At 34.6% G+C, this 24,987-nt stretch overlaps 10 protein-coding genes across 10 annotated transcripts; 4 read left to right on the forward strand and 6 right to left on the reverse strand.

Annotated features, from left to right (window-relative positions):
- Nucleotides 1-1,607: 1,607 nt before the first annotated feature.
- On the forward strand, nt 1,608-2,096 carry WICANDRAFT_63698 (uncharacterized protein; the record flags this gene model as incomplete). Its single annotated transcript, XM_019183593.1, has 1 exon — nt 1,608-2,096. One exon carries the CDS (start codon nt 1,608-1,610, stop codon nt 2,094-2,096), a length of 489 nt encoding a protein of 162 aa, XP_019038411.1.
- A 577-nt stretch (nt 2,097-2,673) lies between these two features.
- Nucleotides 2,674-4,083, forward strand: WICANDRAFT_31736 (DUF2433 domain-containing protein; the record flags this gene model as incomplete). Its single annotated transcript, XM_019181874.1, has 1 exon — nt 2,674-4,083. The coding sequence occupies one exon, from the start codon at nt 2,674-2,676 to the stop codon at nt 4,081-4,083; it is 1,410 nt and encodes a 469-aa protein (XP_019038412.1).
- Nucleotides 4,084-4,345: 262 nt separating this feature from the next.
- On the reverse strand, nt 4,346-4,599 carry WICANDRAFT_63700 (uncharacterized protein; the record flags this gene model as incomplete). The annotated part of the gene is made up of 2 exons (XM_019183594.1): nt 4,346-4,372; nt 4,429-4,599. The coding sequence occupies 2 exons, from the start codon at nt 4,597-4,599 to the stop codon at nt 4,346-4,348; spliced, it is 198 nt and encodes a 65-aa protein (XP_019038413.1).
- An 853-nt stretch (nt 4,600-5,452) lies between these two features.
- NAT4 (N-terminal L-serine N(alpha)-acetyltransferase NatD) lies at nt 5,453-6,103 on the reverse strand (the record flags this gene model as incomplete). Its single annotated transcript, XM_019185791.1, has 1 exon — nt 5,453-6,103. One exon carries the CDS (start codon nt 6,101-6,103, stop codon nt 5,453-5,455), a length of 651 nt encoding a protein of 216 aa, XP_019038414.1.
- A 3,039-nt stretch (nt 6,104-9,142) lies between these two features.
- On the forward strand, nt 9,143-9,364 carry WICANDRAFT_23162 (uncharacterized protein; the record flags this gene model as incomplete). The annotated part of the gene is made up of 1 exon (XM_019180977.1): nt 9,143-9,364. A coding segment is annotated over one exon (222 nt), but the record flags the coding sequence as incomplete, so codon positions are not given.
- A 5,363-nt stretch (nt 9,365-14,727) lies between these two features.
- Nucleotides 14,728-16,647, forward strand: NOG1 (putative GTPase NOG1; the record flags this gene model as incomplete). Its single annotated transcript, XM_019181966.1, has 1 exon — nt 14,728-16,647. One exon carries the CDS (start codon nt 14,728-14,730, stop codon nt 16,645-16,647), a length of 1,920 nt encoding a protein of 639 aa, XP_019038416.1.
- A 1,050-nt stretch (nt 16,648-17,697) lies between these two features.
- LEE1 (Lee1p) lies at nt 17,698-17,871 on the reverse strand (the record flags this gene model as incomplete). Its single annotated transcript, XM_019180615.1, has 1 exon — nt 17,698-17,871. A coding segment is annotated over one exon (174 nt), but the record flags the coding sequence as incomplete, so codon positions are not given.
- Nucleotides 17,872-18,459: 588 nt separating this feature from the next.
- Nucleotides 18,460-19,566, reverse strand: MNN9 (mannosyltransferase complex subunit MNN9; the record flags this gene model as incomplete). The annotated part of the gene is made up of 1 exon (XM_019184941.1): nt 18,460-19,566. One exon carries the CDS (start codon nt 19,564-19,566, stop codon nt 18,460-18,462), a length of 1,107 nt encoding a protein of 368 aa, XP_019038418.1.
- Nucleotides 19,567-20,238: 672 nt separating this feature from the next.
- Nucleotides 20,239-21,662, reverse strand: CAM1 (translation elongation factor EF1B gamma; the record flags this gene model as incomplete). Its single annotated transcript, XM_019181904.1, has 2 exons — nt 20,239-21,260; nt 21,464-21,662. The coding sequence occupies 2 exons, from the start codon at nt 21,660-21,662 to the stop codon at nt 20,239-20,241; spliced, it is 1,221 nt and encodes a 406-aa protein (XP_019038419.1).
- A 430-nt stretch (nt 21,663-22,092) lies between these two features.
- Nucleotides 22,093-23,520, reverse strand: WICANDRAFT_84838 (uncharacterized protein; the record flags this gene model as incomplete). Its single annotated transcript, XM_019185792.1, has 1 exon — nt 22,093-23,520. The coding sequence occupies one exon, from the start codon at nt 23,518-23,520 to the stop codon at nt 22,093-22,095; it is 1,428 nt and encodes a 475-aa protein (XP_019038420.1).
- Nucleotides 23,521-24,987: the final 1,467 nt, after the last annotated feature.

The raw sequence follows: 24,987 nt of genomic DNA on the forward strand, positions 1-24,987 counted from the left end.
GAATTTCTACAATTGAATATTTGTCGACAAAAACTTTTTACCTGAAAAAAATGGTACTTGAAGCAGCTTTCACCCCCCGGCATACCTAAAAAATAATCTCAAGACAGGTCTCTTTCCATTATAACCTGATCAAATTTATCAAGCATCAATCTATGAGATAGGTCAAAATATCATTATCAACTTCAAAATCAAACAAACAAAACAATAAAACAACAAAACAACAAAACAATCCTTTATCAAAACCAAATATAACTGTTACCATAAATTTTAAAAACCATCAAATAATTTTAATAGGATCATCATCCTTTTTTTTTCCAGGGCGTGGAATTTTCAACAATTGGGCTTATAATCATCAACAGTTTTCACCAGGGCTAACATTTATATTGGTTCATTCAACATTTCTGGCAACAGCCAAGTAAAATTATCACCAAATCATCATTAATCAGAAACGTCAACAAATATTCTAATGGAATCACCTGACCAAATAAGATCAGCAAGACAGCTTTAAACATCAATTTAGATTCTAAAATCCGACCTGGAACAACTTTTCTCAAACTGCGAACCAGCACACCCAAAAACAATGCGGCTGTACCATAGGAAAAGTCTGGTGCATTTTTTATTGGGTCTAGGACTTGAATTTGTTTTGGTGTTCTAGTTATGACACGGTATAATGGTTTTTTTTTTTTAGGTATTAGGAATGGGATCTTTGTTTAGCTCTTTGTTCAAATTCTTTCTTTTCTAGTAACTTTTGTAGTAACTCTTTGCAGTAGCTGATGTTGGTGAGCATTTTGAAAGAAGAACCATCTGGTTCAAGGATTTGACATGCTTTTGTAGGGTTCTAAAGTTGAATCTAATTGTTTTTGTGTAAACACAAATGCAAATTTTAGTTGTGGTAGCCAAAACACATAGTAGCAGAGGCAGCAGCCTGAAAGCATTACTAGCACATCAAGGCCATATAAAACACAATTACAGATCCCAATTATAATTACGTCTAAGCCAATTCAAGTGACATAGCTCTTTCACATCAACTTGAACCTAACCTCATCAATTGACACCAAACCACATCACCAACCAAAACAGTAGAAAAAAGGAGCACTGTATCACCGCACATAACCAAATCGTAGTCAGCCGCAGACCATGTTTCTATTCTCGATGCCCGGCTAAAAACCTGAATTCCCTCTGAAGTTTGAGAAGAGTTGAAATCAATTTCGTGCACTACAACTTGAATCCAATTCGCGAATAATTCTGAATTTACCCTCTCTTCACACATAAAGTGTTTCATGACTGTAGTCGAATTGATGAGAAAAGAGTTATTGTTCTATTCATACAATGAGGTCCAGATTGATCAGGTTGACTCAAGTTCCACGTTATCCTAAGCTCTGGTTTGTTTTAAATAATTGGGCTCATATTTGACACATAGAGAAACATTCGCGAAACATTCGCGACTCAAGTTGCGAACAGAATATTTGGCTCTTGAATGTTCTGTTTGAGATGTTTCAGTATAAAAAGGCTAGTTAAGTTCCTTGATAGTGTACTAATAATGTTTACAGCGACTAGTAACCACTCAAAGACATCTTTATACTAAAACTTCACATCAACTAGTCCAAATGAAATTCTTACAAAGCTTTTTAGTGGCTGCAGTGGCATTCACCTCTTTAGTTAATGCAATTCATATAGTTAAACCCAGAGAGGATTATAAAGCTTTTCTAAACGAAGTGTTCAGGGCAAAGAATGCGTCTATTGTCAAGTATGTGAATGATAAAGATGATCATTACCAAGCCTTCGACTCGAATTTTTATGATGCTCTACACCAAATTTTTGGTGATGAACATGGTGTTCAATTTGTGGAAGTTGAGTGTAATGAAAACCCACAAACTTGTGAGAACCATCATGTTGAAGAGACTCCAAGCTTGAGGTTTTTCAAAAAATGTGGTGATATCCATGTTGGTCATATTTTAAGTCATGATGTATCGTATCAAGCCAGAACAAAAGATCTTTCAGAGAGAATTTATGAGTTTATTGAAAACGCTGATAAGCATTGCTTGGAAGTTTTTAGATATAGAAACAACTTTGGTAGACAATGGAGCTCACAATAGGTTCATCTAGGTTAAATCTGCGTTGATCTTGATTGATTTGATTATTCATTAAATCAAGCCGGTATTGATGACAGTGTTTAATGAGGAATAAACCGTTAATTTATGATTCCTGTAGACTAGCAGCACATAAATAATCATAACTTGCAACTTTCTGATCAACTTTTAATTGAATTCCAAATATTGAATAAAACAATAAAATCATAACCGTCTGGCAAAATCTGCGGGTAAATAAAATTTTTAGGCGCGAATTTGTTCTTTGAAAATTATCGAAGAAAGAAAAGCTCATAATCAAAAATTTCAACAAAGATCAACGATAACTTGATCAGAAAGAACTTTTGATTGAAACCAACTTTTGGTGGGCACAATTCCATTCAGCTAGCTGTCCAGAGACCCTTACACGAACAGCTTCACAATACTCTTCGATATCAAACACCCAAACAGGGGCAAAAAAAAACAGAAAGTATTAAACTAGGTGGATTCAATACAGAGTGTACAAACAACCAACCATTGAAAAGGGTCTTTACTCCCATATACAACACAGATTAATCACATACACACATTCGCACTCTGAAAAACCATGTCACATCCTCAACTTATAGAGAAAAACGGACTACGAATCCTTTGTATTGCTGAGATTCGAGGAAATTTATCATTATTAAATACATTAGCTGATGAATATAATGCTTCAATTATTATACATACAGGAAGTTTTGGGTTTTTCGATAATGATTCAATCTCCAAGATCCATGAAAGTTATCTTAGACATATCATTGCATTTTGTCCTTTATTAGATGAAGAAATTGTTAATAAAGTTTCTGAATTATCCAAAATTGATATAAACAATAACAACAATAATGAAGATTATCAAGACTATGATGAATTAGATTTAAAAAAATTATTACAAAATGTAAAGATTTCTGAATTGATGGATTTTATTAATGGTGTTAAAAAATTGAAAATCCCAGTTTATACAATTTATGGAATGGTTGAAGACTCTACAGTTATTGATAAATTTAAAATGGGCATCTATTCAATACCAAACTTGTTTATATTGGATGAAATTTCCACCTTCAGGATCAAATCTCCAATAGATGATACAACTATACAATTATGTGGTATTGGTGGTTCATTATCTTATCAGAAATTATTTCATCATGGTACTTTTGATAATGAATTGAATTATAATTATCAACAATTTAAAAACTCAATAAGTGAGACTTTTTTACCCGTGGCAGGTGATCCTGGTAATATATGGATAACAATGGTTCAAATTGGTCAATTTATCAAGACAATGGAGGAGAATTATTCACCAAAAGATGTTCGTATTATGATTACACATTCTTCACCAAGTCGTGAAGGTTTATTAGGTCATTTAGCTGTGATTACCAAAATGGATTATACCATTTCCAACGGATTACATTTCCTGTATCCTTCAAGTTTTAATGAATTGAGTATATGTCCAAATTTTGAATTTTATAAATCAAAATTCAGTGAGGCAAGACATCAATTGAGTTCTATATGGATTAATGTTTCCAAAACTGTGGAACAAATCATTTCTACAAATGAACATTTAACTGATTTATTAAATATTGCATTATCAACATTTGACAAAATCCCTGTGATTTCAACATCATCAGGGTCTAATAAAAATGAAGAAATTATCCCAATTGCATTATCAAGTTTCAAAAGAGATATCAATTCAAATATAATACGTTCACAAAATGATGCATATTATGTTGCTTTCCAGAATATTTGGCATTTCAATCTTTGTGATGTCTCTATTGGTTCTGTATTACTAGATGTTGTTGATGGGAATTTCCAATTTCAAGCAAATTCAAAAGGTTTTAATTTTAAGTATAGAGGTAATATGGAGAAGAATGGTGGTGGTAGTGGTGTGGTAAGTAATGGGAAACCTTCAAGAGGTGGTGGTAATTCAAATAATAGAGGAGGTCGTGGTCGTGGGAGAGGTGGGTTTAAAAGATTTTAAGGAAGGAGAATTATATTTTAATATTTGTAATAATACGTTGAAAAAGTACATTGGAAATCTTCAAAATTGTAGATTTCACTCAAATATCTTTTCAAATAATAAATAATGTATAATTTTCAGACCTCAAGAGTCCTTATAAATAATAAATAATGTATAATTTTCAGACCTCAAGAGTCCTTATAAATAATAAATAAATAGAATAAATAATCATGAGCCCAACAGCTAGCTTGTTTAAACACATTTAAGCACCCTTCACCATAACTTAATGCTCCCATGGGTGTTTCAATCCCTTTAAGAACAGTTAGTACCCTCTCTCATCTCAATTCAAAAGACTTTTCAACTCACAAATATAACTTGACCATCTTCTCTTAATCTATAACAAATCCAAAAAGACATGAAACCTCCAATAGCTTTACTCACAAAGACATGTATGGCCTTTGGGTTTGGAGGAGCAACTGGTTGGTTTCTCACATATCTTGCAGCATGATGATTGAGTCTGAGTAATGATTGTCTCATGATGTGTATATTTGATTGATGTTGTGTAAATTGTTGATGTTGTTGAAGTTCAGGAGCTTTTTTTTTCGGTTTCTGCAAAACTCCAGCTTTAGTTGTTCGCGAATATTACGTAATCTATATAGGCCAATTAAAAATTTGACACAATTGAATTTGAGCCGAATTTAAATGAAATTTGAGGTGGTTTTAGTTTGTGAATAGGTTAATAAATTACTAAATTGCTATTAGTGTTTTAATTTTGTGAAATTGGTCCGCGTTTTATGAAGCTTTAATTGCTGTCCATCATGACTTGATCAGCAAGTTAATCCTCCATGAGTGCTCGATACGACTAGATCTCCTTGAAGATAAAGATATAGAGGAAACATCATGGACTAATCTGGATGCCTATACTTCTCCTTTTGGCTTATGTTGATGATATTGTGGCTTGCAACATCAATATGGGAAAAATGGGATGAGTAGAAAATCAATCAAAGCTAATGGAAAGTTGAAACTTATGCACCAGTTTAACCATAAACCAATCTTATCGGACTGAATTTGAGTTGTACTTTTGTAAAAGGCTGGACGGTTGATATGAATTATAACTTCAGCATAAGCTCAAGACATCTTTAATGCCCATCACCATCAAGGATAATCTTTTTCTGCACACTAAATAATTGGTAAAGATAGATCTACAAGGACTAAACTCAAATTGGGAAAACGTACAACTCTTTCTAGGCAAGAAAAGTTGTATACACTTGAGCTCATCAGACAACAAAGAAGTTGTGTTCACCATTCTGCTTGTTTGAAGTGCATGTGTCATGGTCTTTTAAGGCCAATATCAACGAGTGCTGTAACTTCTGAGAACTCATAAACTATTTCAATTTAAAATCTCTCTATACAAAAGGTAATAGTCAGGCTGGATAACTCTTCCATTCCTTAACTTTCTATCACGAGGACTATCCTCACTCAATTGATAGCCCAGTTTAAAGTACCAATTGAGAACATCATTAGCACTAAACACAGTCAATTTTGTTCCTTTTAAAACCTGACCTCTTTCTTGAACGTATCCATCAATTTGCTCACCATCTCTCTTTGGCAACTGTTTAGCCAATTCATGAAACCCATTAATCAACACCCTTCCAACACCTTCACCTTGATGATCAGGATGAATATGGATTTCATATAAGTACAAGACGCGACCTTCATGATCTAAAGTGTCCACAAATGATATGAACCCAACGATGGAAAGGTTTCCAGAATCAGCTTCAGTGACATTAGACCTTACGTGGTATGAGACATAGATGAGGCCTTTCTCTTGCATTTCTTGTAGTTTTGCCGATGCCCAATCATTCCCGTTGATTTCTATATAGAAATGTGATAAATTTTGTGAAATTAATGGTAGATAATTCGAATCTAGTTCAGTTGATGAAGGATTTATCTTGCAATTCAATTGATATTTCCCATTATTGATCAAAGTTGGGAACACCGTGGGTATAAGCTGCTCTATATCTCTTGGATTGAAGTTCATGATAGCTTGGGAATGTTGAACTCTTTATAAAAGTTGATGGAATGTAAACAAAAGATGGAAATTTCACGCACACTAAAAAAATGTACCTGGTTGCTTAGTCAGGGTTCAGGTAATAGACAGCGTAGAAACACTTCAAATTCAAATACTTTTGTTCAAAAAATGCTCTTATTTCTATCTATTTGATCAGGTTATATTTGGATTCTGTATCTGCTCTTATCTGAATGATAGTTTACTCATTTATGACTTGTTTCTACGCTTTGGTGAAGAAAGGAAAACACGAAAGTGCTGGTGGAATCTGAAAATCCTTGCCCATGAAGATCCATCAGAATACTTTTGGCTATAACAAAGTGCACAGATGACAGCATCAACGAGCTCTGGAAAGAGTAGAGGATGGAAACGGTTCATTTTCGGTTTGATTTTGGCCAAAATTCGTGTTCCGAAGCGAGAATTGGCAAACCGAGAGTATACTAATGGAAAAGCGAGTTTCAAGGAATAAAGGCCCAATAACCTATCAGTAGTGTTCTTTAGAGCCTTTTTTATCGATCCCAAGTAGTTCTGGAATGATTCCTCTTTTTGTTGCGAGAGAATAAATGTTTTTCCATTCATGTTGCATTGGATATGGCGTTTAATAGGGGAAAATATTAAGGCTTGATTGAAGCATTTTTATAAAGCAAAAACATAATTTTAATACATCTACAGTGGTAATTGACTCTTTGAAACAATATTCAAAGTATATCAGACATCTGATTGTGTTTATTTATATTACTTTCTATACGTATAAAACTCCAGACTTTATAGTGGAAGAAAGTAGTGTCCTATTCCAAAATCTCCATAGTTCAGGGATTACCCTACTCACGGTTTTGGCGTACTCGGTTTTCAGAGACGACAAAATTAGGCCTATTCGAGAGCGAAAATATTCACGTATTAAATCCGTTTCCATCCTCTAGGAAAGAGTCAAGGCTTTTGAAGAGTCAAGACACCGTTGTTTTTCCAGTATGTTTTTACTCAAGAAAAGTGTTCATCATGTCAAGATTGAACTAAAAAAGATGATCGCCCTTCGAAGAAATCTGAGTGGATCATCATTCAGCGATAAACTAGGGTTGTGTAGACCAAGATATCATCATCTTCACGATACTCATAATTGTAATCGTAATTGTGGATATAGGTGGTGAGAGAAAGAGATAGCTATTAAACTTCAATTATCCATGTCTATGTCATGATGCTGGTTATTGGTGGATCTGGATTTAGGCTTTCTTTGGACTTGTTGTTCAATTAGGCTGTGCTCATGTCCAGTTCCCAGTAAGCGGTACCTGAGTAGGATTGACACCGGCGTCCCTGAAGAAGAGTAGGCAAGGGGCTTAACAGCCTGGACAGAGATAGAGGTGGTGGTCCTAGGTGGTATAGGATTCATAGGTGGTGATGGAAACACAGGTTGTTGTTGTATGGCAGTTGTTCTTTTAATCTTGTTCATCTTGTATATCCATGTTCTCCAATTAGCAATCGGCCTGTACTGTTATGCCTACCCTTAGAGACAACTATTGGGGACAGGATACCAGATCACATACATAGGCGAGAGCAAGAGCCAATAAGAACTTGCTATACAACAATCTTGTAAAGAGTCTCTCAATTCTCTACGTGGTATAACTTTTTTTCCTCCATCAAAAAAGTAAATTCATATTACTTTTGCTAGATCCATGAAACTTGAAATCAAATCAACATGGAGCTGGAGGGCCCATACAAATTGATTTACAGGGGGATTTTTATTGATAGCGCTGCCAACGTCAAAAGCTCTTCAACTTTTAGCACTTATGACGTGGAATATCTAATCTTGTAGCAAGATCCACACACTAAACAACACACTATAAAGCCCTTGATCAAGTTCCAATGGGTATACTTCTCATCATGATTAATCCAGATCTAGCAAAGATCCAAACTGAATCCGGACTAGCACGTCCTTTAACTGGAAAAACAACAAAAAAAAAAACTCAACGCTGCCCCTGTGCGTCACCTTCCGCTTTTGGACGACGGGTACCTCATGCGAATAGCTGCACCTGGATGGGCCCAACTGCACACAAACCTTAAAATGCTCCGGTACGCGCAGCACTGACAGCACTTGAGAAGTTTATAAAAAAGTCAAAAGTTGAAATATATCAAGAACGAGATATCCATCATCAACACCATCAACAACCAGTACACTCTTTTTGTATATACCCTCCAAGTGCTTCTTTTTATTTTGCTGCCATAGCTGCTATCCCATCTCAAATGTCCATAATGATATCTCCTCGCTCTCAGGAAAACCAGTACCATTACCAACAACAAAATCCTCCTCCTCATCCTTCAGCGGTTAATGGTCAACAACAACAACAACAACCAGGTGCCTATCCAATCTATTCAAACATTGCTCAGTTCCCTGCTCAACCTCAAGCTGGTGCTTTCAACTTGGCCTACAACAATAACTACACAACTACAAATCCATTACCTCCAAGTAACAATAGTTCATTCTCATTGCCTTCTGTCCCACAAGCTGTCTATTATGAACAAGTGCCACCTTTACAACAACAAGCTCCACCTCCTCCACAACAACAACCTCAACAACAAGGCCATCCTGAAAATGGTGTTACTGGTGGTGCTCCAGTTTATTACTATCAACAACAATTTTTCACCCAACCAAATCCAACAAGCGCAAATGATCAATTTGGTGGATACCCACAATTTGGGTTTCATGATCAATCATCTTCTGGTGCTTTAAATACAATACATTCAATCCCTCCACCACATCAACCTCAACTACAAGTTGCTACTGCTTCTACAACTTCATTACCTCAACCAAGTTCAACAGCTGCTACAGGTTCAACAAATACCCCATCAAATACAATACAACAACAACAATCAGGTGTATCATCATCATCTGAAGAAATGCCATTCCCAGGAGTCTTGGATACAAGTTCCAATAATGGCAATACAACATATCATCCAAGATCAGCAACTTATCCTGTTGATCATAAACCAGCAAAACAACATTCACGTCAATCATTAGCTAATTCATCAACATCTTCATCAACATTATTAGGAATGACTCCAGAAACTGCGAGAAGAAATCGTTGTACAATTTGTCAAAAACAATTCAAGAGACCATCTTCATTACAAACTCATTTATATTCACATACTGGTGAAAAACCATTTGCTTGTACTTGGGATAATTGTGGTCGTTTATTTTCAGTGAGGTCAAATATGATTAGACATCGTAAATTACATGAACGTGATGCTAAATTGAAAGGAAGTTTAGATGCTAGTGTTGATGGTTTAAAAGAGGAATCTGAAGAATCTGATAATGTTCATGTTAATAATAACAAGTCTATTTTACCACCACCAACTGCTGTTATTAATGGTAATGGTAATAATGGTGGATTTAATGGAACTTCATTACCAAATTTATTACATCCTGCTGGAAATGGGAATGGTAATGGAGAATTCCAATTAGGTTATTTCAATTGATTCTTATTTATAATGACGTTAATTTGTTCGTTTTTTTTTGTTTTGAATGTTATTTGTTTTTTTTATATTCATTCATCATGACCTTCATGTTTTTAATGCTTGTGTTTGGGGTTTTTTGTCAAATCATCATCATTTGATTACCAGTTCTTTCATTTTTCGTTTTGTTTATAATGGGGGTTTAATTATTTGTCGTTTTAAGAATTAAAAAGGTGCCTTTAATTTTGATCACTCCTTTTTTTTGAGAAGAATAAATTGGTTCATGTATCCTTTTTTTTATAGAAATTCTACTTCAATTCGGGTTATAGGATTCACTTTGTGAATTTGTTATATATATATACTTTTTCAACTTTGTATTAATAGTTTTATGAATAATAGTTAATTCAGATATATCATGTTTGTAGGACCTTTGTGCCTTGGGTACCTCAAATACTTTTTCTATTGTGTATGGGCTTTCAAAAAAGATCCATATGTAGGCGAGAAATTTTTGTTCCTGGGATTTAAAAAGGGATTTGAGCTCCAAAGATTTTTAAACCTAAAGCTGATCACTATTATTAACAAAAAGCTCGACTATAATAATAAGGTGATTGAACTACATGTCTACATAGGACTTTGTATTGTTTAGTTACTTATTGTTCAACAGTACTCTGAACTTGACTCATTAAAAATAATATTCAGGGGAAATATCGAGAGAGCATAATTTACATTCATGTAGACCCACCAAAACAGAATGAATAAGAATGCGAATTGTTCAAGAATTCCAGAATCACATGAATGAACAATACTTCACAATTCACAAAATCACAGCCTTGATTTCATGTAAAAAGTTATATGTTGTTCATTTTTTTCCCAACCTATAAGATTTTTTTTTTGAAGTGAATTTAAACCATACGTAATTTTATGCAAGGTGCTGTTTAACAAGACGCATAAGGCTTTTTTTAAAGTTTGGCTTGCTGACTCAGTTACTTGTGCAACGCAACTAGATGCATGGTCCCCTTTTGGGTAAACCTAGTTGGGCAAGCTTGGTGAAGGGCAAAAAAGCACAAGAGAGAAAGAGTCCTTCAACTGTTGAAGGATTAGTTTTGTGATGATGGTGTGACAAGTGGTGTGTTTTAGTTGATACGTTTTAATGGGATTGTCTATCCAGGTACCGTACATGTGCTTGTTGTTATGCTTATTTAGAACTCCTTACATCTTTGTATAGCCCAGCAGTACGAAGATTGAAATTTGAACTTGGAAGACCTATGTCGGTCCATGATTCATGATTCATGGAAGTTTTGAACAAATTTGGAGAAAAATCCGGTGGAGTTATGTAAATGTGTGGAAAATAGTGAACTACCTACAACGAAAAGATTCCACCTGTCAATTAACTTCGGTGTCAGGTGTCAGTTGGTTTGATTGAATTTCAGTTGACTACAATTCTTTCCTAAATCTGGAGATTACCGAGAGAGATTTCATGTTAAATTAGCTGTAACTTGTATCCCTCAGTCTTCAGATCGATCATTAAATGAAGTTAAAAGTGAACCCTTGATCTTGTATGTGAATCACCGTTGACTTTGATAAGCCAATTGGCAGAGTGAATCTCTTTTGTTTGTAGGGCTTTTTTTAGATGTTGTAGTAAATCACATACATTTGTATAACCAATGGATGTATATCGGCAAAACCAGTGAACGTCTACAAAGAAGCACAACTAATTATGGAATTGATAGTGCTTTATAAGTTCATCAAAGAGTTGAAAGAACCAGGTGATATCTCTATACTCTCAAGATCTCTTTCATATTGTTCCATCAACGCTCATCAGTCTCATTTTCTTAATCTCGGTAAAATCTCTTGATGATGATTTGCTAAGGCTGAATGAAAAAAAGAAGATTTGATCAGCTAGAAGAGTATTCTTTGACGGAATATCAAGCACAATGGATAATTATTTATTATTTAATTAAGGCTTATGGTGATTAATTGTGTCAAAACTATAACATGCTCAATGACAAGATCCTGGGACTATAACATTTAACGTTGAGATTCCTGTGCTTTAACCTTAAGATGGTTGGAGTTACACATCTCCAACTTCCTATCCGTTTCAATTTGATTGCAAAGCAGCACTAGGAGCTTGAGACGTCTAGGGATCCAGGAATAGATGAGCTGAAGATTAAAAGATTCAACCACTTGAATAATAGATCTCAAGCAGAAGTCAGAAGATCAGGGTTCATCAACACTAAGTGGATACTTGTTTCAAGATTCGAACATTGAGGGTTCTCTTTAATTAAATCAATACTCGCTTGAACCGAAAAGAACTTGGTACCATTTCATTAACATAACCAAGACAACACCATACTTAAACTAACTGAAGGCTTTTTTCGACTTCTCCACTGCAATTTAATCCCTGATCTCAAAGTTGCTAGACGTCGTGCTTCCGAGTTTAAAATTCGCGAATTATATACATCTATGTGTCAAGCTCCAAAGTGAAGAACATTAATAAAATACCTTTGCTAGTTTAGATCTTGACAAATCATGCGAAATTAAAATTTCAATCTTTATAAGTGGCTGACTATGTATCGCTATGCCAGGTTACATGATCACTTTGAGGTATCGTTTGACTTCGGCTGATAAATGAAATCTACAAAACAGCTTCATCCTGAATACATTCAACCACTGAAATCAAAAGATGGTTTGATTTTTGATAATAAGCAGTGATGTTAAATGAAGACAGAAACAATATTTAGACACATATATCATTATATTATAATTTAAAGCATGTATTACTTTAATTTTGATTTCATTACTAGGAATGAGAACCAACTAGTTAATATATCATGTAACAGATCACACGCAAATTGTCTTGTGCTTCTGGGTTAGCACGTCTGCCAGATATACAAATCTCATCGTGTACAATTTAAGGGTTTAAATCATGGTGTTATCACAATACTTTGGATTTAACAGGTACTTAGGGCTTGCCTGGCGGTTCAAAATGGTTTGAAGCCCCGTCTTCTGAAAACAAAAGTGAAAAAAAAAATCACTTTGAGGATGAAGTTTGAACCCATAGCACTTAGCCATTTTGAGTCAAAGCTAGTGGTTATTGTTTGTTATTTGCTAGTTTTATGTCATGAATTATTGGGAGTAACTAAAATATTCACTGGTTTTTTGATTGGTTGGTATAGGTTTCCGTCATTTGTGTTCACTGCCATTTATGTTGATTACGTTGTTCAACTGGAGAGCATCTATTTTAAAATTTAGATAGGTCTTTTCAGATCTCATTGTATATGTTGTCCCATCCGCTTTTGTGTTTGCCGCGCGTTTGTTGTGAACATTTACAACTGTTTCAACGAGTGTTAAATATGTGATAATTGATCATTTTTCAGTAACAAGACGTATCCTGATCAATACATTTTCAGGAATTGAAGAGTTCCAGAAATGATTAGTTTCAAAATATATGATGGATCCAAACTTCTCAATCGATATTCAGTTGAAACAATACCTGAATTCAATGAGTAAAGTGATGACCAGTTCAATTTCCCTTATTAAATTAGTTACAATTGTAGAGATCAGTATCGTTAATACATTTGAAAGTAGTAAAGAACATGCATAATACGGTCTGGCAAATTAAAACGGAGACAAACATGACAAGTAAGAGAAGTTTCATCAAATTAATCAATTGGTTCAATTCTCAATGAGTTTCTATAATTCATCTTTCAATTAATTTGTGATTGGCTCAGAATTGCACCTGGCACTGTGTCAATTACCAGCAAATGCTTTATTCAATGTAATTGACTTAGCGCACTATAAGTACAATTCTTCAGTCTTTAACTTGTAGACCTTAAAAATAACAAATAAAAGTAAAAGGTTGGTTAAAAATTAAACAAAAACGTATTGAACCTCAAACCAACACCTAAAACTTTCACATTATTTTTTGTAAAACGCATTCGCGGTTTCAACATTAAAATATGTATCGGGATGATCACTAGTAATTCCAAGTACTAAACAATTCCTTCTCAGTTGTGGAATATTTTTGTTGAGTAGTTCTGAATTTGAAAGGAAAATACGTTTGCCATTTGGAAGGATGTCATTTAACAATTCAAGAAAGAGTGATCGATCATTGCTCGTGGTGGACGTTTAACGCAATCTTTGCTTTTAAACTAGCTGACATTTGTTGATGATTTGTGATGTATGTCAAAATGAATTAATGACACCAAGAGAGCTCCAAGCCAATTAAATGATTATTAAATATTAATTGTACTTATGATCAGAATTTATTAATTGGTTTAATTTGAGTTCAGTGGGTGGTATTATGTGGATGTTGAATGAAAGTACATACATCCCTAATATAACACTGTTTGAATACACAACTGAATATGAACTATTTTAACTGAATCATGGATATTTGTAGCTACTACCAGCCTATAATAAAGGTTAGAGGCACTGATGAGAAGCCATCACATTTGAAAAATTTGAATTGAATTGAGGCTCTTCTTTACTTCAGCTTCTAGTCGTATGCCAGGTCGAGAAGACTTTCGTCTAATCGTAAACGTTCTAACCTAGAAACTCAAACAATTTGATGGTCCTACAGAATTCATAGGATTGATATCTCGTGAATAGTTATTCCGCTTTTATAGGAATGGTTTGCACTCAGTTCGTTACTTTTGAATGTTATACAATCGTGATGGTCAGCCAATGGATCCCCTGGTCAATGAGGCCAATTCTGTGATTAGTTAGCTGTTCTTTAATAAACAGCACACTTCGACCTGTTCCTTTCCCAGTGATATTCAGTTGAAACAATACTAGGATTCATTGGAAAGAGCCAACGGTCTGTTCAATTTCCCATAGTTTAATTAGCCAATTGTAGTTTTCCTAGGCAGGTCTCCTTCTAGAACTCCCGCCTAAACTCTAGGCAGAGGCCAGGCAGAAGCTAGGCAGAACGTCCTCCCAGCTGCCAAACGCACCGGGTAACCTCATCGCAAAAAATTCGCGAATTTCCTCCTAAAAAAATTTTTTTTTCTTGTAAAAAAGAAAATAAAGATAAAAAAAAAATTTATATACTCTTTTTGATCTTTTGATACTCTAAACCTTTCCAGGATACTCAAGTTTACTGTTGGTTTCTCAGTCTTATTCTTCACATCCCCAAGTCTCCTCCCCTCAAGATGCAACTTACCTGGAAAGATATCCCAACTGTCCCTGAGGCTAATGACCTTTTGGATATTGTTCTAAATAGAACTCAAAGAAAAACTCCAACTGTTATTAGACCTGGTTTCAAAATCACTCGTATTAGAGCTTTCTATATGAGAAAAGTTAAATTTACTGCTGAAGGTTTTGATGAAAAATTCCAAGATTTAATCAGTGGATTCCCAAAAATTGATGATGTTCATCCTTTCCATAGAGATTTAATGGATACTTTATATGAAAAAAATCATTATAAAGTTTCTTTAGCTGCCGTTTCAAGATCTAAAACTTTAATTGAACAAGTTGCAAGAGATTATATCAGATTGTTAAAATTTGGTCAATCTTTATTCCAATGTAAACAATTGAAAAGAGCTGCTTTAGGTAGAATGGCTACAATTGTTAAAAAATTAAAAGATCCTTTAACTTATTTAGAACAAGTTCGTCAACATTTAGGTCGTTTACCTTCAATTGATCCAAACACAAGAACTTTATTGATCTGTGGTTATCCAAATGTTGGTAAATCTTCATTTTTACGTTGTATTACAAAAGCTGATGTGGAAGTTCAACCTTATGCATTCACAACAAAATCTTTATACGTTGGTCATTTTGATTATAAATATTTAAGATTCCAAGCTATTGATACTCCAGGTATCTTGGATAGACCAACTGAAGAAATGAATAACATTGAAATGCAATCTATTTATGCTATTGCTCATTTAAGATCAACTGTTTTATATTTCATGGATATTTCAGAACAATGTGGGTTTTCAATTGAAGCTCAAGTCAAATTATTCCATTCAATCAAACCATTATTTGCAAATAAATCAGTCTTGGTTGTTATAAATAAAACTGATATCATTAGACCTGAAGATTTAGATCAAGAACGTCAAGATTTGATTCAAACTTTAACCCAAGTCCCAGGTGTGGAAATCATGACAACTTCATGTCATGAAGAAGATAATGTTTTCCAAGTTAGAAACAAGGCTTGTGAAAAATTATTAACTTCAAGAATTGAACAAAAATTAAAAGGTACTGCTCGTGTTAATAACGTTTTAAATAAAATCCATGTTTCAAGACCAACTCCAAGAGATGAATTGAAAAGAGATGCTTTTATTCCAGAAGGTGTTGCTAAATTAACTAAATATGATATTGAAGATCCAAATAGACGTGTTTTACATCGTGATATTGAAGCTGAAAATGGTGGTGCAGGTGTTTATAACATTAATTTAAAAGATGCTTATTTATTAGAGGATGAAGAATGGAAAAATGACAAGATGCCTGAAATTTTGGATGGTAAAAATGTTTATGATTTCTTGGATGCTGATATTGCAGCAAAATTACAAGCTTTAGAAGAAGAGGAGGAAAAATTAGAAAATGAAGGATTTTATGATAGTGATTCTGAAATTGAAGATGAAGAAGTTGAAGATATTCAAGAAAAAGCTCAATGGATTAGAGATAAACAACAAAAAATGATAAATGCTGCTAGAAATAGAAAAGCTTTGAAAAATGGTGGTACTATGCCTCGTTCTAAATTGACCAAGAATTATTCAGAATTAGAAGAACATTTACAATCTTTGGGTCATGATACTTCAATTCTTAACTCTAAAAAGAATAAAAAATTGGGTGATCGTTCATATCAAGAAACTGGTGCTGAAGTTTTACAACAAGAATTCCAAGATTTTGCTGATTATAAAAAACAACCAGCTTATAAATCTGATCGTTTGAATGATGGTGTTAGTGATGGTGCTCTTAGATCCAAAGCTGATAGATTGGCCAAGATCCAAAGAAGAGAACGTAATAGACAAGCTAGACAAGGTGAAGCTGATCGTCATGCTACTGCCTCTTTACCAAAACATTTATTCTCTGGTAAACGTGGTGTTGGTAAGACTGATCGTCGTTAAGGTTGGTTATTTCATTTCATATTTGCTTTTTCATTTTTATTACTTTATTGTTATTATGATCATTTAGGTGGGAAATTTTCGTCATTTATATTGTACATTATCATGATTGTTTTTTAGATTTAACTTTAATTATAACAAAACTTTCGAAACATTTATTTCCTTTTTAAACCCTGTAAACATCTAAATACACACATTTTTGTTAACCATATATCAAATAATCATATAAAAATAACCATACTAGTATAAAAAAGTATTAGAATAAAAAGCTGTATACTTTTCCACCCTTTAATCCGACTTACTCCATGTAAAACAATCAATCTGTACATGGCCCAATCACCCATTTATCCAATCCTCCTCTAATTTGAATTGCATCTCCATATCCTCTTCGCCATTCCCACTTGCACTCACAGAGTTCTTATTAAACTGAGGTCTAACACCATTAGAACCAGGTCTTGAACCACGTCTTTTCAATTCCTGAGGGGTCAGCAAATCACTTAGACTTGAAGGAACAAAATCTTCTTCAAATAATTCATCCTCGACTGAATTTTCATCATCTCCATTATCATCGTCATCGTCATCATCGATGATTGCACTTTCATTGATAGTCTCTGTAAATATAGGTCTAGTGATGGTGTTGGAAGTGGAAAGGGATCTATAACGTGGATCTGTACTCCATATAGATGTGGATGTGAATGGAGATGTCGCCATATTTGACTTGAGAGGTGATGTGCTTGAAAAAGCTCTTGGATGATGATGTGGTGTACTGTCAAATGTATTGCTCATTGGATTGAAAGACGAGGAGCTGGATTGGATATTGGAATGGATAGGTGATATCATTTTAGGAGTTGGAATAGAGCCTGATGGTATTGAAGTTTGTGATGGGTAGTAATTCATGTTCAGATTACTATTTAATCCAGAGTGTATGCTATTATTGCCATTGTGGCCATTAGCACCATTCAAATGATGATTACCTGAACCACCAGCATTTTGTTGCTGTTGTTGTTGACTTTGATACACTTGTGCTAAACTCTTTGGATTAACTCTTCTACCATCTGGTAATATATGAGCTAAAGCACACTTCAACCCAAATTTGCAATTTCCCTTTTGGAAATACTTGCAAGGAGCTGTATCCACAGTTGAATCCATTGTATGGGAAAAGGGACATGAAGAACCAGCTTGACAAGCACCTTGTTTGAAGAATTTACAAGGAACATGTGCAAGATCTTATAAGCTAAAGTTAGTTCAAGACCCCTAAATAAAACACTTATTAATACTCACTTTTGGAAGGTGGACTTTTTGACACTTCTACACCTGTCAAAGTGTTATTATTGGTATTATTCTTTGGTGTTGAGCCGTTCCCATTGCTAAAAGAAGACGAGTACGATCGGTTTAGGTGACTTGGATGGCCATAGCCCTCATGTTGTGGAACCTGGGTACTCATAATTTTATGGGGATTTGTATGTTGATGTTATCCTTATCTAAGGGCTTTTTCCCTATTGGTACCTCTCTTGACAGTTGTTTGAAAAGTTGAAAATGAATAGTTTGCTGCCTGTAGAATTGATGGTTAATAGCTCTCAATAGCTCTGTTCTGCCTTATCCAGTCCAGTTCAGTGAGATTAGAGCTCGTGTGAAGTGCCTAATGAGTAATAATGAGCTTCTTTATAAGCCAAACCAGCTTAAAAAAGCGTTATCAGATTTCGCGATTGGTTACATAAGCACGATAACAGAAAGGGAAGAGAGGGTAAATACATGATAAATTGAATTAGTTAGTAAAATGAAATAAATTGAAAGAGTAAGTATATATTTGATTGTCTAAGCTTCATTGTAATGGTAAACCAAGTAGTTTGGTAACCCAAACACCTGGTATCCCAATCTCTTTGCCATTTTGGCAAAACCTTCAGTTTCAATCAAATGATAGAATGGGAATGGAGGAAACATGGCACCATCTCTATGAACATCAGCTTTAACCAAAACAGCTGCACCTCCAACACCATCCAATTCCATCTCAGTGTTGACATCTCCATTAGGATCATAGAAATGTGCCATCAATGGTCTATATGTAGCAATTTCAGCATAACCTTCCACAATAATTTCATCTTCAGCCATATTTTCAGCAATTTTTAAACCTTCTTCAGATTCAACCCAATTGTTATAATCATAAGGTCTGATAGAATCTTGCTTCTTCTCTTCATCAAAATAACGTTGGTAACAATTAGCACTAATCACAGGTTTATCATGAGAAACCATATCTTGAATCAATGTTGATGGAGTTTCAACAATATCTGAATCTAACCACAAGACCCAACTTGTATATGGACCTAAAGCACTGAAAACTAATGAATTTCTAGCTAATGCCATTGAAGCTCTTCTATCTTTTTGAACTTTCAAAGCATGTCTATGCTTTTCAACTTGATTATCTAATGATTCAGTATCTTGTCTTAAAATAGTAATTTTACTAAAACGATTCTCCTTTTTACCAGTTTGAATTTGTTTAATAGCTTTTTCTAATTTCTTCAAAGCTAAATCACCATCTTTATTTCTTGGAACAATAAATCCCAATTCTAATAATTCTCTTGGATAAGTTAATCTTAATAAATTTTGCCAATATTCATTGAAAAATCTTGAAACTGGAGTTAAAATTAAAACTTTTTCTTTATTATAAACAGCCATAGGTGTGGATGCCAATTTGTTCAAATCATAATGAGCAATATGATCACCTGGTAAATTTCTTGGAATAACATCATGTTGTCTACTGAAAAATCCATTTTTTTTAGTCTTGTAACTATATTTTGATGGTGCTTTACTTGATGTGAAGAATAGATAATAGAAAAGAGCCAACACGGCCAATGGACCCAGCACACTCAAAGGTCTTCTTCGTATCTGACGCAAGAAGGGACTTCTATTGATGGCAGCCTTCATATTTGATTGGTTTTTTATATCTCTCCTTATAATGTGAATATGCAAAAAATGATGAGAATGGATCAATAATCAATGGAATCAAACACCAGTCAGCAGAAAACAAACACCAAATGCAATCCAGCCAAAAACTCAACACAAACTAGACTTTTAATGGTCAAGCTAATTCTTCTTGATGTTGTTTACACTTTTTGACGTGTTTGTTTTTTTGATTTGTTGTCTTAAAATTTCAATCGTTGAGTATATTTTTTTTAACGTTCCTGTTCCAAAAAAAAACATAGGAAATTTACCCGGAAAATAACGTGTATAAAGTTCCAAATAATTGTATTATTTTGGTGATTTTGAAGATAATGAAGGTTAAAATAGAGAGTGTGGACTGGGTTATTGAATAGAAAGAGTAAAAGCTTATAAAATTTTGCTTTTTGTGGTGGTTTTACGGTTAAATTTGAGTGAGATGTCGAGTTTTCCATCATGATATTGGAATCTCAATTCCATTAATCGAATTTGTATGGATTGATTATGATTCAAATGAGAATAAAATGTTACTGAATTGTATTGAGCTGAGTAATTTATGTCAGTTGCTTCTACTCATCTTGTTTAAATCAGAATCTCATAATAAATTAGATTAAACGAACTAAATAACGAATGATTATCAAAAACACTTATTCAATCAGCTTATTTGAAAACTTTACCATCAGCAACTTCTCTAGTTTCACCGTTGATGGTTAATGGTTTATCCCAAGCAAAGACATCATCAACAAAAGTTTTATCTTCTGGTTTTGATGGGTCTAATTTAGCGAATGAGTATGATTCCCAATCTGGAGCAACATTGAAAGCTGGTTCATGTTCTTGACCTCTAACTAAAAAGACACCAACAATACCATTGTTGTTGTTTTCACCATAGACGACACCTGAACCAAACAAGTATTTGGTTGAAGCTGATAAACGGTTGAAGAAACCACCTAACAAGTTGTTTGACATGAAGGTTAAAGTTAATTCATCGTTATATTTGTAATCAACTCTCCATAATGACCATTCAGATGGATCATAATGTTCCCAGAACCATGGTAAAGCAGTTTCTCTAGTTTCTTCGTTAGAGTAGAATCTTTTCCATTCATCCAAGTTGAAGTTGGTAGATTTACCTAATAATTCTAATGGATGTTTTGGTTTTGGAGCTGGTTCAGCTGGGGCTTCAGCAGCTGGTTTTGGAGCAGCTTTTGGAGCAGCAGCTTTTGGAGCTTGTTCTTTCTTTTCCTTTTTTGGTGGAGTGAATTCAACTGGAGCATCTCTGAATTCAAAGTTTTTGTATTGATCAGCCAAGATTGGGTGAGCAGTAACGGTGGTGAACCATCTGACAACGTTTGGATATTTAGCTCTCCATTCTTTACCCCACAAGTAGTTGAAACCACGAGTAGCTAAAGAAGCAGCGAATAAATCAGCTAAAGTGATACGTTCACCCACTAAATAAGTGAATTCAGCTAATCTAGCTTCGAAAACGCTAGCAACTTTGTCAGCAGCAGCACTTGAATCAGTAACTTGTTTCTTGTTGTATGGAACTCTACCGATTAATGGACCGAAAGCTGAACCAATAGCAGGTAACCATTCAGAGTTGGCTAATGATAACCATCTGATGATTTGAGCATATTCTCTGTTGTTTTTACCTAATAATGGGGATTTTTCATCACCTAAGGAGATAACTAATTGAAAAAGTTAGTAAAAATAAATTCAAATTGAATCCATTGAATTGAGTAGTCAATTGTTTGTAAATTTCAGATTCTAATTAAATCTCGACATTATGTATTAAGACAGGGATAACTGTTTTAAAAATTGATAATATTTCTCATCATTGCAAAACAAAAAGCAATTGACTGCACTCGTATCAATTCATAGATAAACTCACCGTATAAGACAATAGCAATAACTTCAGTTAATTTGTAACCTTTTGGACCAACAAAAGCTGGAACTTTACCTAATGGGAAAAGTTTTTGGTAGGTAGCATCTCTGTCAGTGACATTGATGTCCAATTTGTAGTGTTTGATTAAACCTTTGAGTAACAAACCTCTGGAGGATTCACCGACGTATAAAGTACCTTGAGACATTGTGAATTGAATGGATTGGATTCAACCTTTTTAAATAACAAAGAAGAAAAGGTTCAAATAAAATTTTCACGTTTTTTCGTCGACTTTCAAAAAAAATTAAAAAAAAAATTGTAGGGCAACGTTTTTGGTGTTGGGATGTGATGAGGTGCCACAGTGGGAATTCGATTCATATATTGAGAAATGGAGAGGGAATTGATTGGATAGTGGGTTGAAATAGACTGAAATTTGATACAATCGAGATCATATTATTGAATACCCTCTTTTGCCTGAAGTTTAGACTGAAATATTGAATAATTTAGATAAGAAATAGTACAATGCTAAGGACACAGCTACTATATACCGATTACAACACCAGAATATTTCAATTAAATCAAATGTCAGGTAAAAAGAGTATAATGAATAACAAATCAATCAGGAGCTAAAGCTTGGTTTATACCTTGCTTATGTTCTGCTGCTCCAAAACCTCCACACTCACATCAGATTCATGGCTAATAGCATCAACGTCATTTCCACCAACTTTTCTCACCTCTCTTTTCTGTAAAAACCATATAGCAATACCCACTAATGGCGTTGAAATCAACGTACCTAGCATAGCATAGCACCCCGTTCTCCAACTGGGAACATGGTCAGCTGGGAAAAACACAACTCCCCACCAAGCATTCAGTGCATTACTAAACATATTCATTGAAGCTAAAGTAACAATTTTCAACTCAGCATCGTTTGTTATAGCCAAATTTGCCCATGCAAAGAAGGTTGGTTGAACAGCATAGCTAACACCTGTTAAATAATGAGCAACAAAGATATTTGTGGTCTTCTCTGGACTTGTCCATATGATGATTGTGGATATGAGTAAGATTAACGAGACTGCAAATCCAACATGATGGAATTTACGAGTCAAGTCAACATAAATACCTGCAATAAATGAAGATATTATACCAACCCCATAAGTCCCCATTGGATAATAGTTTCTTTGTTGGATTGAATAACCTTTAAAAGATAACCATATTGCAAATATTGAATTCGCATTCCATGAAATGTTTTCACCAGCTAATGAAAATAACAACGAAAAAGCATACCATTTCCAGCTGGTGACAACTCTTTTAAAAGCTGTACGATCTAATCTCACAGGAGGAGGTTTAATCAATCTAGATCTTGCCAATTCTATTTCATTTGATGAAAAGAATGATTTTTTGCAAAGTTGTGGAGTATCTGGGAAAAAGAATAAACCATAAAGAACCACAACAAATGTGATTAGGAAATCCACAATGAACAACCACCTCCATCCACTCAAACCTCTTAGTCCATGCATTGTGGATTGAATTTTCCCCTGCATTGTCCCTGAAAATATACTCCCTATTAAGGCACTTGAAGTGAAAATGGCACTTCTTTTACTCAATTCATCAGGTTTATACCATGAGCCCAAAATCATATGAGAACCAGAATAAATGACACTTTCAAAAGCAGCTTGGAAAAACCTTAAGGCACAAATTTGTTGCCAACTAGAAACTCTATAAAGTCCCAGGGTGAATAACCCCCATATGAACATACATAGGTTCATCCAAATACTTGGTCGAAATTTCAACAACATGATGTTATTAGGAATCATACCGACAACATAACCCACTGTCCAACAAGTGTTGATAATGTTGAATTGATTCCCCACAATGTTTAGCTCTTCTTTCATACCTGAGACATAAGCATTTGACACATTTGAAGTATCAATGGAGACACACCAAAATGCTAGACATGTATAGCTTAGGATAAACCAATCAATTTTGAAAAGTAAGTTACGTTCAAGTTTTGATGATGGGGGTTCTCCCCATATGATTGCACGTAATTTGATCAGCACTTTTGACATTGTTGAGTTAGTTACATATCAATTGTATTCTCCTTGTTTGGTGTGATGTTGAATAAAAACTTGATCTTTTATATGAATGTGGTTGTTCTCATTGTTATGCTAAATGGGTACTTTTGAAAGCCATACTTTTTCCACAGTTGTGATTCAATAAACTCACACAAACAAAGATTAAATACTCCACCAGCAATATACGATTGGATCTGATAAATATCTGAGCACTGTCGACATTCTTCAGATTGATTGTGTTATTGAAGACAGAATTCCTGTTACAACAGGCCAATGTGTATCATAAATCCTATCATGATCATTCACCAAATACCCAAAAGCTGCTTGATTTACCTTATAAAATTGAACGCCACCATGAAAGTCCAAGACACTGAAAGCTCCAATCCATCAAAAGCATTTTCGATGTACTTGAGCACACCATAAAAAGCTTTTCAATGCTTCATTCCACAGCTTTTTGCAAACATTCTCGACATCATTTATACCCATCGCGCATCCACTAAAATGGAAAAGACGAGTTCTTTTTCCTGATCAACAGGAACCAGGAACAACAAAGCACAGCCAAATGACCCATACCATAATTCAAATACACCATATAAAATCCAACTAACCAGCCTCTACAGAAACATTCCAAAAGTATCCAAAATCAACCAGACTCAAGCATTTTCCTTCGCGAACGCGTTTGATGTTTCATAAATTTCGAGCCTCAAAAACTGAAACGCTTTTTTTAAACATCAACATTCTTCAATTCAGAGAATCCAGGAAACTCAACTAGAAACAACAACCAGAGAACTCAGTGTAACGATGTCGTCAAACGAGAATTCCACTGCTGCTCCTCCTGCTGAAGCTACTACTCAACCACAACAAGATGCTATTCCTACAAAGCCAGAACCAAAACCAATGAAAAAGAGACCAAGACCAGCCCATTTAGATCTAAAGAATGCAACACATAACGACACTGAAAACATGTCACAGTTCGCCATCAAGTGTCTTTCGCCTGGACTACCACCACTAGACCCTGCTATGCAATCCACTTTCCTAATATCCAAGTCAATTGAAGCTCAACAACGTCAACTAATCGCGTCACGACAAACTCCAACTGGATTAACAGCTCCAATGGAATCATTATCAATACCTTCATCTACAAAGAGATTGAAAAGAAACGCTCCTCCTCCATTGAATCTATCCTCAACAACCCCAGTAAGACCAACCATCATGTCTGCTCCTTCTCATCATTTCCATCAATTTCAACAATACTTCACACCTCATACAGCTGCCAAACCAACATTTAACAACAACAGTAATACCTCCAAAAAACGCGTCAAACAATTCCATCCATCATTCACCCCAATCACACCTTATGGCGTTCGTAAACCTTTAATGACAAGTATACCTTATTCAAGACCAACCCCTGGAACTGCCACATATATTAGAAATGGAATCAAGACTGGTGTTCCAAAAAGT

Source organism: Wickerhamomyces anomalus, assembly GCF_001661255.1.
Source record: "Wickerhamomyces anomalus NRRL Y-366-8 unplaced genomic scaffold WICANscaffold_4, whole genome shotgun sequence".
NCBI classification, from domain to species: domain Eukaryota; kingdom Fungi; phylum Ascomycota; class Saccharomycetes; order Phaffomycetales; family Wickerhamomycetaceae; genus Hansenula; species Hansenula anomala.